The following is a 16,829-nucleotide window of genomic DNA, read 5'->3' on the forward strand; positions in this document are numbered from 1 at the left end:
TTTAGCTATTTGACCAACGATGTTTAAAAAATATAACAGAATCAATCTAACGTCAACTTTCCTTTTTTGAATGGAGACAGACCGGAGGAATCAATTTTCAATGTGCTTTATATCTTGTACCTTTGCAAGACTTATTATTCATTCATAAACCCACTTTATACCAGAGACATATATGTCAGTCTTAACTGACAAGAATACACCTTAAGTGGACAAGCAGTATTTTCTTTAAGTTTCTGTGATTTAATACTAAGAAAGAAAAAAATCCCGAAATTAATTTGATACTTTGATACTCAATATTTTTCCTGGAAAATATTCATGTCCTCGTTTGGTCTGAAAATAAGATAAGAATTTGGTATACAGAACATGTGTGAATGTCATAAAACCTTGTTATATCAGAAACCATTATAAATGTGAACCTGTATACGTAAGACCTCATGGGACGTCACCTAACCACATACAGGTAATATACAAGTAGCTCTGTTATACCCGGAAATGTCAAGGTAAATCACTACCGATACGATTGTACCAATGCAAAGAAAATTCTGATGATTGTGAAGCATGACCATTCATGATTTTAGAGGAGTCTTAGGTAGAAATTGCCGGTACGATTTAAATTCTGACTATATTTTTTTCTCTCAATTTAAATCACTGAACTTAAAAAAAAAAAAAGAAACATACGCCCAAGATCAGAATTCTTCATGTAAATTCATAAATACAACGTTCTTATTTTGTAACTTTCGATATACTTCACCCCCAACCACCGCCCCCTCCCAACCTGGGAACAGTATATCTAACATTACAATGTTTGTGTACCTGCCCAAATAAAAAAAAAAGATGAAAAAAGAAAGAGATGAACGGTAAGTCACATCAGATTCAAATATTTATATGGTTGATTGTCGTTAACTAGAGATGTAAAGTTACATGTCTCTGCGTTAACTTATAAGAATGACAGGAAAGTATATACTTGAAATAGATTTATGATGAATAATATGCAACTGCAGCACCCCTTTCTATCAAAGTGTACATGCATGTATTTTAATGACTGTCCGTTATTTCGATTAAGAATGACAATTGTACGTGAAATTCTATAGTTGCCAGTGAGACTTATTTTTACCAGATATGCGACTTTTCGTATTTATATTTTCTCTTATATAACTCTCATTTAATATTTTATGCATAAGTGCAATATTAGGAATGGTTTATCCCCCCTCCCTTTTAAGCTAACTAAATAAACTAATCAACCTTCTAGCTGACCAGACGTTAACACATCTACTATCAGTCAATTCGGAGTGAAGTTTCTTTATTTCTTCAAATAAGCTTTTTGGGGATCATTAGTGTACGTCCAGTGGCATATATATTACATGCATGTCGGAACAGGAAAATTGACATGAGGTATAATAGAACCATGTTCACATTATTACATTATTATATATAATACACAACCATTGAGATGATGACGACTTTCTTAAACTGTTCAAAATAATCTTATGGAAATAAAAATCTGTGATTTTACTATGTGCATAACTTTGATGAACCAAAGCAAGTTAGATATAAATAAATAAAATAAATAAAATAAATAAAATAAATAAAATAAATAAAATAAATAAAATAAATAAAATAAATAAAATATAAAATAAATAAAATAAATAAAATAAATAAAATAAATAAATAATTATTTTATTATAGTGTCACATATTTGATCAAACAATATATATATACAACAATTCATAATAAAAACAGAGATCAAATATCCAGCCTTAGAATAGACTTATGAGACACTTAGATATCGACCTGTATTTAAATCAGATTGGTTTTGGATGTTTCTCTCGTATATTCAATATACATGTATATATTCTAAATTGCGACTATCTATAGTTCCGTAACCTTCTATCTAGGCGTATAATCCAATGATCGACAAGTGCGTACATTTTGTTAAATCAATATTTGTACGTTTCAAAATGTCCATAATTATTGACAACGAGTAATTACTTACATTTTCCCCAATTTACGTTTGGAAAATATGTAAATATATTTTTATTTTATCAAATCTTTTTTTGGAATTATTTAGATTTTCATAAATGTTCTTTTACACCATAAATGTTATTTATAAACAAGCGTATGAGTTTAGTCATATATATAATGGCTATTATATCTATGGTTTAGTAAAGACTAGCATATCACTATCGGACACGCAAGACAAAGATGTATATTCACCTGGTAGTTTCAAAATGGAAAGTTACAAGTTATCGGCCGTGTACACTTCTCAATACCCTCAGAGGTGAAGTGATGCACGAACTTGCTTTATGTAATTGTGTAATAAGAGTTTTCAAGCCCGACAGGAAATCGCTTGAATACCTGGACGTGTCAACTCACAATACCTCTGGGAACAATTCCTTTAGCAATGCTGGTGATCAGATAAGGGAAGGTCCGAATTTATTTAAATAAGATTATTACATAAATGAATTATGAACACACTAGATTTTCGAAAACATTTTTACACGGAACACTTAATTTATCACTTTGAACTTTTTAACTAATTTCCATTAACATTTCCTGTTTCAAAAACTTAGTAAAAAAAAAACAGTTTCAAAACGACAGACCATAGTACTAGTTATTCAAAAAAAATTATATATAATTACATTTTCCGTATCAAGTTAGTTAGGAAAGGTTGCATGCACAACCATGTCTATTATAATCTTTTTTTGTGACCCGGGAAACTGTTTAGGCTTTCCTTGTCGGGTAAAACAACCCTACGCTTGACAAGATATCGACACTCAATTACGGCTACATTAGGTTACTGCATGTTTTGGTCCTTTGTGGTTTATAGATATATCGTGGTTTCTATTCAGGGATGATGTCAAAATGGCCGCACGCGGAGAAGTGATACTCTAAATTTAAAATCGATGGTGATCTCTTATCTAGCAGAATTAAACTTTAATATTTATGAATTTGTGGTTTTTTATTCATAATCAACATAATATTAATTTTTCATTTTTTTGCGAAGTTTCCCTTTAAAACATTTACTAAATTCTTTTATAGGTACAAAGATCTGGTTTGGAAGTTTGGCTGTATCCGTAGAATTCTTATGAAATACGGGATATCACATCCTAAATTTTAATGGTGTTTATAAAGCCCGTGAATCAAGATACGATCCATGTAAACTCATTGATCATTAAAATAAACTTATTCTTTAAGGATATGAATTTAACACCGTATAAATAGATCTTTGAAAAATGTTTTTATCGGTTCTAACATTTATTTTGTTTTTGATAAATTAAAACATAACTAGATATATATTGCAAAACATTTATGAAATTCGTCGTCCTTCATCCTGTCGATATTACACTTATTTTTTGCATTGCACAAGGTAATGCTTTTCTCAGACTGTTTATGACGTCTTTACACTAAATCTGTTGGATGTTTACTGATGGATACTTTACGTTGAGAGAACATGATTGTGATTTAGCTTTCAGTAACTGCGAATTTTCTTATTTCGGTGCTTTGTGTCTATTGTTTTCATGTTACATAGAGTTTGTATTTGTTTGTGCTTCGTGCCATTCTGATGAATTACGTCAAGTCCAACTGATTTTTACATGTTTTCTAATGTTGTGCTGTTAACCCACTGTCCTATGTTAGGGAAGGGTTCAGCTGTATAATGACCTATAGATGCTTAAAATAACTTCATATGAACTCTGTCAGATAGTTGCCTCAAGTGGGAGGTAAAAGTTGCGAGCTTATAATTATTTTTCTAGTTTATTCATTGTTTATAACTAGCTACCGTGTAAATGACAGATAACATAATATGGTGCCAGTACTTGGGACTCCTTGGTTCCTAGAAAGTTATGGCGTTTACCACTTTAATTACATCTATAACTATTCATATATGTATACTTCTATAACTATACCGATTATAGCCATGATATAAATACAGTTCAACTTTTCAATTTTTCTGACATTTAGAATTTCAATTCTATGTTCATTCATTTTCTTCTATTAGATTTAATTCATTCGATGAATTCAGCTAACAATTTATGTCAACGCAGAATATAAATCAATAGATCCGACATTATTAACTAATCATGGAAAATTCTATTTTATTTCTAAAAGTAAATCTTCTTTTTATTTTATTCAATCGCCAAAAGAGTGTTATGTGGCAAAGGTGAATTGTCTCCCTTATGCAAGTAACATTCGTTTTTAGAAATAGTAAATCTCCCACATAATTCATGTAGGCATGTTAAAATATATTTATGTTTATCGGATTGGAATTGAATTAAAATACATGAATTTGAGTTTCTGTTCTCCAATTCTTATCAATTTTTAAAAGATAATTTGCTAAAGTGTCAAGTTTAAACAGAGATATAAGTCTTTAAAACGTTTGGATTACATCACAGGACAAAATAAAGACAGGACACATCGATTTTACATGCTGCTGTGATATCATGGGAACCAATACACAAATCAATCTAATGTCATTCAGCTAACAATTATTCTAAATTGCAAATTGTCAAAAGTAAATAAATTTTAGATTGAACAACTCAAATTAATGACATTATTTCAAATTATTTATCAGAGATCAATATAACGCTATTCGCCCCGGTGACTCTACTTGCATAACTCTATGAATAAAACATGATGGTGTGTTAAAGGCTATCATTTAGGAATCAATATTCCCTCTCCTGGGAATCAGAAAAATAAATGTATTGACCATTCGAATCGATTAATACACTGAATGTTGTTTCTATTGACCAATCATAATAATACATATGCGCGCTTACCATTTCTCATAAGATAGAACGTTCTGAAATGGCTCATATCAAACTGCTGTTAAATGTCAAATATCATTTCAATTGATAAAAAAACTTAAAGAATTAAAGAAGAAATTTCCATATCTATAGGTTGAAAATCTATAACCCGAGAAAATGCAAAATAAGCACTTGTTAATAACTATTATAAACTTTGAATGGTACCAATCTTATTGCACCTCGAGTATTGCACCAGCCACACATTTCGGCATATATATATATGTCTCTTCAGAAAAATCTTAAAAATCCAAAACCTATTTCAAACATTGACGAAATGATATAAACGAAAAAGGACCAAAAGTATAGCCAAATTGGACAAAGAATCATGGTATCAAAAGTATATTGCGTATAATTATAGTTCCTTTTTAAAATTTTATCAAATACAAAAATAATTTAGCGTATTTGCAAATATTTAGATTGAACTTTAACCAACTAATCATATATCAATAAACGTACACATAAACAATATCAACGTTTTGTCTCAGCGTTAACTGTAAATGATAGTTTCAAATGATATATAAACACTTTGATATATACTGTCTTCCTGTTTATCATTATCATTTCCATACCCTTCCGGGGCACCTTAAATCACCCCAGATTTTTAGTAGGGTTTGTTTTACTCAGTCTTTAGTTTGCTCTGTTGTGTTTTGTGTTCTGTTGTTTGTCTTTTCGTCGTTTTTCGTTTTTTGCCTTGACATAGCCAGTTCGTTTTCGACTTATGAGTTTGACTATCCCTTTGGTATTTTCGCCTCTCTTTTAGAGGTACATGTTTAGCTATCCTTCATTCAACCATTCTTCAGTCCAATCCGTAGGACCTATAACTAGTCCAAACCAAGAAAGACAGATCTCATGTGCTGCTCTGACAAACATAGACCAGTCTCCTGCCAACAATGACTGTATAAGTACATTACACAGTAACTACAGTTAGAACAGATACAAACAAACTAAGTAAAACCAACTAAGTAAAACAAACCTCTCAAAGATATCAGGCTTATAATTGTGTACCCCAGATGCGCGTTTCGTCTACAAAAGACTCATCAGTGACGCTCGCACCACATGCATATCCTTTTCATAACAATTTGAATTATCATTTTATCAGAAGTTAGTTCAATAACACTGAAAAAAGAAAAACATATATTTCCTCTTCAACTTATTGTACAGCTAAAAACAAATAATATTGATATAAGTTAGGTGTTTCCTTCTAGAATTCAAGTAAAAAAACGAAAACTAAATTGAAAATAATAAACTTAAAAAACTGTCGGTCACTAATGTTTAAAACTTCCTTTAGTTTCTCATAAAACATCCTTCAATGAGTATTCCATATAGCCAGCTTTTGAAGGCCCCGTAACGACAACGTGTGAAATAATTCAAACCAGATAAGCAACGGCCTGATTTATTACATAACAATTAATGCAATACATGAGACAGACAACAACCAAGTTGGCGGGCAACGACAACTGCTAAAGTACAAGCTTCTGGAGAATGTGGCGGGGTTATAAACATGTTTGTGAGCGCTCAACCCTCCCCTAACATGGAACAGTAGTGTAACAGCACAACATAAGAAAAACTGTAAAAATTGTTAGGAAATAACTTAACTCAACAGATTGATACGAAAGCCAAAAAAAAAAAAAAAACAACAAACAACAAACAGCAAACAAACATAAAGTCAGCAGACAAAAAGTACTGAAAGCTAGCTCAAAGCCAATTAAATATAATTATATATATATATATATATATAACTAATTAATAAATCATATTCTCCGACACTAAAGCATCATTCATTACACATCCAACAAATTTAGTGTAAAAACTCATTCACAGTTGAAAAGCAAGACTTTGTGCATTGCCAAAATATAAGAAAATAGTATCGACAAGATGTAGTACTATACATTTTCATAACTATATAGCAATACATGTTTATTACTTTATGTTATAATTCATAAAAAAAAAATATATGTTAGTACCAATAAAACAATGTTCAAAGATTTTACTACTAGGTTAAATCGAAAACCTTTAAGAATAAGTGAATGCAAAGGCTTAATGACTTTTCATGAATCGTATCTAAATGTATATACGGGCTCTATAAATCAATATCACCGTCCGTAAGAATCAGGCTGTGTTATCCCATTTTAAATAAGAACAATACAGGTACAGCCAGACTTACAAACCAAATCTTTGTTAATATGGTTACGAAATCCCTGACTTAATAATTTACCATTTATACATAAATTACGTTCATTGAGATTTAAAACGTCACTACAGACACGGGCATAGCGAAAAAGTTTGGAAATATACACATCGTACGAAGGGAAAAAATGAACATTACTGTCCAAATGGAAAATTAATAAAAGGGAACGAAAATCATCTCCTTTTAATGATATGGAGTTACCCGTATGAAACCGAAATATCAGAATCCAGAAAAGGACATTTATAATGATTATATTAAGATTTTTAAAGTAAGCTCCGTTGGGTTAATTTCTGATAATTCTTGATTATTTAAAACAAATTGTCATCAAAATAACGATAAGTGTTATTCATTTATCAATTAAATAGACTTAGGACAGATTTTTACTTAGTTTGACCATAAACTGTGTATCATAACAATACAGCAACGAGTCTGCTATTAAAGGTGCACACTCTGTGCATATAGGAATACCTACAACCTGTAGATACACTTATTATCGAAAAGAACATAGATGTTATCAAGAAGATTTACAGCTTTAATCGTCTCATCACAGTAACAATAAGTTTATCTAGTATACTTGGCTTTTTCATTACAGAAGAAGATTTTATATTAGTACCTATTGGTCATATAGCTGTCCACGTGCTTCGATACTTGTAAATCCTTAGCTTTCATTTTATTTTGGCTTTGAGCGTTCATGATGAACGTAAATCCAGAAAAGCGCTTCGGACGCATAAAAATTATAAAGTTAAAATTGATAGTAACCGTAAATATATAAATAAGAAGATGAGGTATGATTGGCAATGAGATAACTCTCCACCAGAGACTAAATGCCATTAAAGTTAACAACTATAGGTCACCGTACGGTCTTCAACAATGAGCAAAAAACATACTGCATAGTCGCATTACCAATGCAAAGAAAAATTTCAACAATTCAGAAACAACATGACGTGTGAATATATTTTCTGTAGTTATTAAAATTCCTTTTTGCTATCAACACTAACAAAAAGAAAAATAATTGTAAAAAACAAAAAAACTGACTGAAACCATAGTTGTTACTCAGCAATAAAGAAACAAACTGCCAGTCATATAGCATTGTTTTCTTTACTGCTATCAATCTCAATCCATGGAATACTCCATAAAGAGCCAATGAAGCCCCTCTTGGTAGATACTAGTTGTTGTAAGGATGTTATCAAATTGATTTTAAGATGTAATTTTCTCTCTACATAATCTCTTTTATATATATATCCACGTGCCTGTTCGTAGTTAAGAACATAGTCGGGTGTTGTTTTAGTTTTATATTTTAAGATTTTGTCGTTCGGAGAACTTACCTTTGAAAGTCTCTGTTTAATTTAGTCATAGATTTTGTAGACTAGGAGGATTTCTGCTGGACATATTTTAGATACTTGTCTGTTATTGTAGACCGAATATCAACCACTATAGAAGTGTATTTCTTGTGTCGTTGAGTTATTGCTGACGTATAATCCAAATCTGTTTCATTTCATATAAATTATAAAAAAAAAAATGTATTGCTACATTTTGATGCTATACTTTACTTTACCTTTTTAAGTTCATAAAAGTCCAGTTTATTGAACTCGTGAAATTTGAATTGATATGACTTAACAGCATCAATTTCAAAGAAAAAAATGATGGTTTTTATCCAAACAGGAAAAGTTAATTTGACACACGAGGGAAGTAGATTTATTTTGAAAGGTGGCATAGTTTCTCAGAAAATCAATTGTAATGATGACATTTTTGTTAGATAATCTCTTGTCTGTAGACCGATGACAGGCGTTATTGATGTTACTCCCACGCATCCTTTGTGTTGCATCTTAGTCCTTAAATAAAGATCTGAGACTACTTAGTAAGAAAAATGAGACATATACTATTAAAATATAACCTGTATAAAACTTTCAATAATACTTTTGAGACATCCTTTCTAAAGTGTGCTTTCCGTCGATATCTGACAAGAAGTAAGAAACAATAAATGTATACTCAACACTTGATCAAAGGAATTGTTATCAATTGCAAGAAAAATACACGTATAACTGGTGATGACATATAACAAACATATTCTGTATAACATTTCTTGATAGCAAAGCTTAGTATCAAATTTAGTTTGCTTAAAAACTTAATGCTATTCAGACGTGTGATTTGTGGATAAAATTTAGGTACAATGAAATCCGATTTTCCATTAGCATCAAATATATACAGTATATGAACAAACAAAGTATGTTAAGAGCCATAACCTGGTACTTGAATTTGCAAAAATTGTTAAATTTAATTCCTTCAAATTTATATTAGTTTAATTGTAAAATAAAACGGGTTATATTGTCTTCTTATCCTTCCGGAACACCGAGATCACCCCCGGTTTTCGTGGGGTTCGTGTTGCTCAGTCTTTAGTTCTTTAGTTTAGTTGTGTTTTGTAGATTTGTCGTTTTTTCGTTCTTTGCCCTGGCGTTGTCAGTTTGTCTTTGACTTAATAGTATTAGTTTCCCTTTAGTATCTTCCGCATCTCTTTTGATATTGAAACATTTGACCTTAAAGAGCCGTTCTTCATATAGTTTAGGAAAATTACAACTCAACATTCAATATTATTCTGGGAAAATGTTGCTGTTTGTTTCATCCTTGACTATATAACACATTATTAAACACAATTAAACATTCAGAAGTACTGCGAACTTCCCCCTTGATGCAAACATATTTACACTACCGATACGATTAAGAGAACCCCGCCATTATATAATGAGTTTCCTCTTATTTATTTATACATTTTAATGACTTCGTCAATCGAAATTTAAACGTTAGAACTATACGATTTATGATACTACCATTTATTCTTCGTTCAACCTACGTTTTAGTAGGAATACTTGAGTATAAAGCTTTCTTTTATCAAATTAAGAACAACCTTTTCACTAGATAGCTGGTAGGCGGCAAACAATAAATCGGAGACATACTGAACTTTTGGATTATATTTATACAGATGACATTTAAGTCTACGAGAATGTCATATTACGTAGAATCATAACTCATAAAGGCTCATTCATAGATAATTAATTGAATAGTAAAACACCTAGCTTATTTAATTAAGTATCATACAATTTATTTTTGGGATGCTATTCTTTGGATTTACTTTCAGAATGTTTTAATTTTTTTTGGCATTTCAAAATAGTTAACCTCATTTTTGTTTTTGAAGAGTTAGCATTGGACGGGATTATAACGACTATTAAGAAAGCATTGATGTATTTGGCAGATATATGTTCCTTGCACTTCAGTGCATGTTATGCATTTATGGTACCGGTATAGTGGGACATCCTCATTTACAAAATGTCTTTTGTTTTATATCTCGGTACTTTCTTGGACAGTATCAATTCAAGTTAAAGGGTTTCGCATGTTTTTCAAAGTGATTTTGAATGAGCAGGTACATGTAAAATTTTAGTTGTATAAAACAAAAAGTCATACGAATTTCTAAAGAAAGATCTGAACATCGAGGAGAAATCATAGTCATATACCTACAGTATATCACAGTCGTACAAAAAGTTCATATTGAGGCAAATGGACAAAGATATACTAGTACATAATGCAAAGCACCCAAAAATGTTTTATAAGTACTGTTACACAATTTGACGGTGTATAGACAAAACATCTGTCATCAGTAGTACGCAAACATTAAGCATGAAGTTTTAAATAATTTGTAGGATATACTAATAAAACACGTGACATTGAGGTAAAAGAAAGGAAATGTGTGAAAAAAATTACCTTATATATCATTTATTTTAATTAATTTCAATGCTTCAATAATATAATTTGCTTTAAAGATATTACACCAAGATAACCGTTTAACAAAGTAACTCACTTCTTATTATGATCGAGTGAAATGTAAAAAAAAATAATCTAAACAAACGATGACTCAACCAAACCAGAAGAACAATCCATAAAAAAAAGAAAGTAAACTTGTCGAACAGTTTAAGGGAAAAGACATTTATGAAAAAACAATGTTTAAATGCCTTGTTAAAGGTCTGGTACACCATTATTTGTATGTGCCTTAACATAAAGGAAAAATGTTTTTTCAAGCACGAAAAGTTCTTGAATGATTATCAATAATTAGATGTTTATCGTTTTCCTCGAATAAAAAAAAAAGAAGAAAAGTATAGTAGCACGAAAAGTACTTAAATGATTATCAATAATTAGTTGTTTATCATTTCCCTCAATTAAAAAAAGATACCGGTAAGTATAGTCTGACTAAAATCCATGATACTTAAGCAGTATTTGTTAGCTGATATGAAACTGGTCGATTGTGAATGGTTTATAAGAGGTCTAATTTAGAAGTTCAGTCATCGCTCACAGACGATCTATTGCGGTACCGGTTTATTTCATATTGAGATTTGAGATGTTACGATTTCTTTTTTTAGGAATTGTTACCTTACGATTACATGACTACGACTAGTCGCCGATGCCGTTGCTTGTGGATTGTCAGTCCTCGAATGCATCATCCGACAAAAATATGGTGCTCCGCTACTGGAGTAATTTAAATGATTCGTTTCGATTGTAAATTTATTATTATTTCATATAATCAAATTTACCAAAGCTAGAAGGAAGCAAACCTCTCAGTCAAAGTTGACCTTGAAGGTTTAGGTCGTTTAGGTAATTTATGTAGTTTAGACCATTTCGGATTTGTTGCTTTTAACTCTTGTTGACGAGCGTTTTAACTGAGCACAAATACCTGTGTCGCATGCAAAGTAGTGGAGGATATGTTTACTCTCCCCGTGCACCTGAAATATTTTCCTATTTCGATAGGATTTCGCATAACATATAGTTTTCTTTAACTTCAATGTTAACATGCATACCTTCTGTATTAATGTCTGCTTGTCTTTAATTTAGAGGTAATCCCATAACAGGCTACGCCTTGGGTTTAAATCTTCATAAAACATGACCAAGTATTGTCTAACCTATACATATACCTTAAATTTCTTGATTGTGTTTTTTTTTCGAAAAAAAATCCTTTGCTTTATATATCAGCAGTCTGACACTGTTTTCTTGAAAGAAAAAAAATAATTGACTCGAATGTCTGATATAAAAATTGAATAAAAGATTATTTTACCTACGTTTTTGCCCCCATTTTATTTTTTGTTTGTTACATATATGTACCATGATAAACATTTTCAAAATTCAGAATGTTTTTTATAAATCTTTTCTTTTTCATCTTTAACCAGTAGGCTATTTTCCCAAGGGAAATGCCTCAGGGGATTGTTCACTTCGTTGGTGTAGTTATTAAGAGTTCACTTCCATAATTATTCTACAATGAAAAGTCATTGATGTATAGCATTTTTATAGTGCATGGAAAGCCATGTACTATGAAAATTAGAAGGAAAAAAACTGACTTTTCATTGGACGAGAAGGTGTGAGTATGTTCTAAAAGTATTCGATTTTACCTGACGCAGAAGAAAACTCAATGTTTGAACAATTTATCCTTTTTGTCCTCACAAAACTATGTCAGTGCTATTTCATTCCATCCATTGAAATGAGCATTATCTATGTTATACATTCCTTTTATTAACCTAGTTAACACTTCATTATAAAAAATGAATTATTATTAAGGTTTGAATATTACAATGGGAAAAGATAATTGTGTAAGGTCACTCGAAAGTGTGAATATGTTCTAAATTGGTCAGACAATACTTGGTCATGTTTTATTAATATTTAAAACCCTCGGCTACGCCTTGGGCTTTAAATCTTCATAAAACATGACCAAGTATTGTCTTACCTATACTTGATACAAAAGAAGAAAAAGTGAGTTGTAGGTCACTGAAAAACACACGTGTTCTTTAAATAAGTACGTAGTAGTCCATCATGCATTGCAACCGTCAATTTTCTAAGTCAATAAATATTGCTTCTGATACAACCAAACAATTATATTAGCGGGAACGTTAGTATGCCAATGAATGATAGTGTACTCGACTTGATTAAATGTATTTATGTTTCGGAGGGATACATGCTTTTTAACGGTCCTCAATCATTCAGGAAAAAAGGTGAAAAAACTAATTAATATTAATTTAAAATTAGGAATAAAAAGAAATACGACACTGCGATAAAAAAAAATATTGAACCTGTATGTTCATAAGAAACGAACCAATGCCCCCCCTCTCCCCCAAAAATGAATTAAATTAAAGTATGATAAAACGCACTGTCAGAACAAATGAGTGGTATGTGCGTAATCATTAATTCGGAATACGGTTCTGCAACCAAGCATGGATTTTCATCAAGTACAGTGGTTAGCAGAAAAATTCCAGTTTCCCATTCATCAAACTATTATAATGTATTATTCTAAATGAACTAGCCCGAATGCTGAGTCAGTCAGTAGAACGTTGGACCAACTAATTTGAATTCTAGCTTTCCAGTAAATAGATTTATTCAACAATTAGTTATATTTAGATATTGAATTTAAAGATTCCAATTTCATAAAGTAAATGCAAATTGTACTAAGCTAGGTTCAAATACACTAGAACACACCCGCGAAATCGCTGGCATTTAGAGCGTGGTTGAAAGTTTGTAAACTGTTGTAGGATGAATTTTTGTAAAAGATTTTATGACTGGAGAATTTCAGGATAGGTATCAAAAGTCATAGGTACTTGAGTACGGGACAATTTTTTTAGCCCTCCCACCTTTTTTTCAATTTCCGTTATTACTTTGTTTTTTTATTTATTTCAATTATTTTCGCGTTTTTCTGTATACTATGAATAGACATATACTAGAATCTCTATATAATATATGACCGCCGTTGATAGTAAACTTGGAATTGATAGTAAATAGCAAATACACTTTATTTATAGTATATGTATGTTCATAGTTGTACAGAAAAGGCGAAAATAATTCTCCTGTCCCCAAGTACCTATCAAAATTATGTGTTAATAGTAAACTTGGAATTGAGAGTAAATAGCAAATACACTTTATTTATAGTATATGTATGTTCATAGTATACAGAAAAAGCTAAAACAATTGACCTGTCCCCAAGTTCTCATGAAAAATTATGTGTAATTTTAAACAGTCCTAAACGGAAGTCTTGTCTATGACTTAAAAGTCCGTCCGATGACGGAAACAATATCCGGACGCCTTTATTTTCGTTTTCCTTCCAAAATAACCCAAACGGAATAATCATAAGTGAGGATGACAAATGCGACTATGCATGGTACCTATAGGATAGAGAGGCATGATGATTAATTTATTGTGGAAGGAAGAGAAGCGACACACAAAATTAGGTCTTCTCATTTAATAGTATAGATGTAGCTTTTTGCTGTCCTATATTTTGCAAGTTGAGAAACCTTTGGTGACCCCGTACGCTTAAATGTTCCTTGTAAAAACAACGTATTAAGTAGGCGTAACAGACAAACGGTTACCTGATCTGACCCAGTCAATATAAGAATTGAGCGCGCCAACGAATGGTCTCGTCAACACTGTTATGAATTTGATTATATCTTGTTCGTGTGCTGTTTTCACATTTTCACACCGTTGGTAGGTATTTTCTCCCTTTCATGCACTGAAATATCTATTTTCTGGTAATAATTATCAGCCAAAGGTAACAACATATCTTAAGATGCGTTACAATTTTTATTAAATGGTTTGATGCTGAACAGAAAAATACGTACCTATGTGTTCGGGCCGTAGTAAAAAACACAAAAGGAAGGAATTGTTCAAAATACCACACTATCATATTGTAACTGACCAATGTAAGTTCTTCGACCTTGACCTTTTTGAATATTATCTATAGAACACTATTTAAACAAATTATATAAAGAATACACGAATAACAATCCATAACTTTACTGTTACTTTCCGTAATTTCATTTTCAAATTGTGTATTCGTTAAGATCAATGAAGCGGTATATATTTTCTTTTTACTGTTTCTTAGATTTGATCTAAGCTAAGTGAATACATTTCAAACACTAAAAGCATCGACTTTTCTAGCCGTTCTTACTTATCTGTTTATAAGGAGAGAGAAATCTTGTTTGTCAGCTCTGTCCCCGTACGATTAAGAATAATTAGACTTGTGTCAATTCTTGTCAATCAACTATAACGAGATCTTTAATGTGTATGCTTGTTTTCTAAACTACATCCATTATATGGAACCGTGTGTGCTAAAATACTGTCATACTGGATCAATAGACCGATCGAATGAATGAAAGAAGCCCACTCTTAAAACAGAAAGCTGTTTAAACCTGGCATATATCGATCGACTGTTAATGTTCTCCCGCCAAACCAAACAATCGTCTGTTTATGCATCGGGAGCAGACGACAAAACGATGCTTCTTTGAATCGTAAATGTTTTTTGGACATTACTCTTGGAATTAAGTGCTGAAAAAATAAACTAGTATCATTAGAGAAATCTTGTCATGAGGAAATTTTTTACATCTGTTATTCAGTCATGCAGGTAACATCAATACTTTTGTTATACTTTTTGCTTACATCGTTTTTTCATACATCATTACTTATAAAGATAAATGTATAATCCTCAATGTTTTGACATAGGGCATGAAGGTGTTTATTTTTCATTAATTTTGCTTTTTTATTGTTCAGGAATAAATCTGCTTTATGATTGTCAGCATTTATTCTATCTCTATGTTGTTTATCTTTATATTTTTAAAGAAAGATGTTTTTTTGGTTGTGGATATGATTATTGTATTTTTACGTGATCTTTGGATGTGTGTGTAAATTTGAATTATGGAATTGACAGAGGAATATATTAGCTTGACATTGGTGAAAATAGGGAATAAAGACGAATCTACTTTTTTAGATCATCCACGACAAGTCACTTTTAACATTTGTTATTTGTATAGTTAAAAGTATTTAAACTCTAAACCTTTCCACGATATATATGGATTGTAGGGTTAAATTAGTCTGAGCGATTTAGAGCCATACAGTTTTATAAATATTATACAATTTATCAACTGAGAAATTTCATGGCAGTTGCAAAACTTAAAATTCTCTAGATGGTAAACAGAAAGGGGACCAAACAGTGTGGTTCTCTGAACCTGATGATAAGCGCTGTATAATAAGATACATCTAGAAAGCGCATTGAACATAAGAAAATCTGCATAATTGTTTATTACCGCTCTGGTTGGTCCCATTACTGATAACCATCCAGAGTATTTCATGTTTGTCAACTGCCATGAAACTTCTCAGTTGTGATATATATATATGTATAATATTTATAGAATTGTACGGTTCTAACTCGCTCAGACTAATTTAACTCCAGTCTTAGCCTATTTTTTGCATTTTATACCCATTTTGATTGTGTAGCTCAAATATCTTTGGATTTCCAAATTTTTGGCTCTAAGTGTTCTTCTTAAACTTTCAAAAAAGAAGAGATGCATATTTAGTATGCGTGGTTACTACTCTTCAATTTAAAGATGTTATTGTTTAATAAATTATGTTTAAACAAAAGGCTTGGGTAAAGGCTCAGTCTATATAAACCTTTCCCATACAAGATAGATAGATTAATAATTGGTTTTTACATATAACACAATTTAATAATTGGTTTTTACATATAACACAAATGTATACACTTCTGCCAGTCCCAGTGATAATTCGCAGAGTGGCAAATACTGTGATACAGAAATAATCTATTCCATTCATGCATTTGATCAATTGATACATTGTATTTTTTTATTCTAACTAAGCCTCTATAACTTCCACAAACAAAGTTAATAGTTCGAGTAGTTTTGTAACTTCTCGTGCAATAACATATATTTTGCTTTGGACAATATAATTTCTAATCGTTAAACACAACGGGTGCCACATGTGGAGCAGGATCTGCTCACCATCCCGGAGCACCTGAGATCACCTTCTTT

The 16,829-nt window shown here is 31.2% G+C and overlaps 1 protein-coding gene across 2 annotated transcripts in view; it reads left to right on the forward strand.

Moving 5' to 3' along the window:
- LOC127730991 (GTP-binding protein Di-Ras2-like) overlaps nucleotides 1-16,829 on the forward strand; it is a 46,832-nt gene that overhangs the window by 12,629 nt on the left and 17,374 nt on the right. Inside the window, exon 1 of one of the 2 annotated variants that reach the window (XM_052239716.1) lies at nucleotides 15,219-15,409. The exons of the other annotated variant lie outside the window; for it this stretch is intronic. Coding sequence (XP_052095676.1) covers nucleotides 15,404-15,409 — 6 coding nt within the window. The 5' untranslated portion in view covers nucleotides 15,219-15,403. Of the gene's footprint in view, nucleotides 1-15,218; nucleotides 15,410-16,829 lie in introns of those variants that run through there. 2 annotated transcript variants of the gene reach the window in all.

The sequence above is a fragment of the Mytilus californianus genome, unplaced genomic scaffold (assembly GCF_021869535.1).
Source record: "Mytilus californianus isolate M0D057914Y unplaced genomic scaffold, xbMytCali1.0.p SCAF_1, whole genome shotgun sequence".
NCBI classification, from domain to species: domain Eukaryota; kingdom Metazoa; phylum Mollusca; class Bivalvia; order Mytilida; family Mytilidae; genus Mytilus; species Mytilus californianus.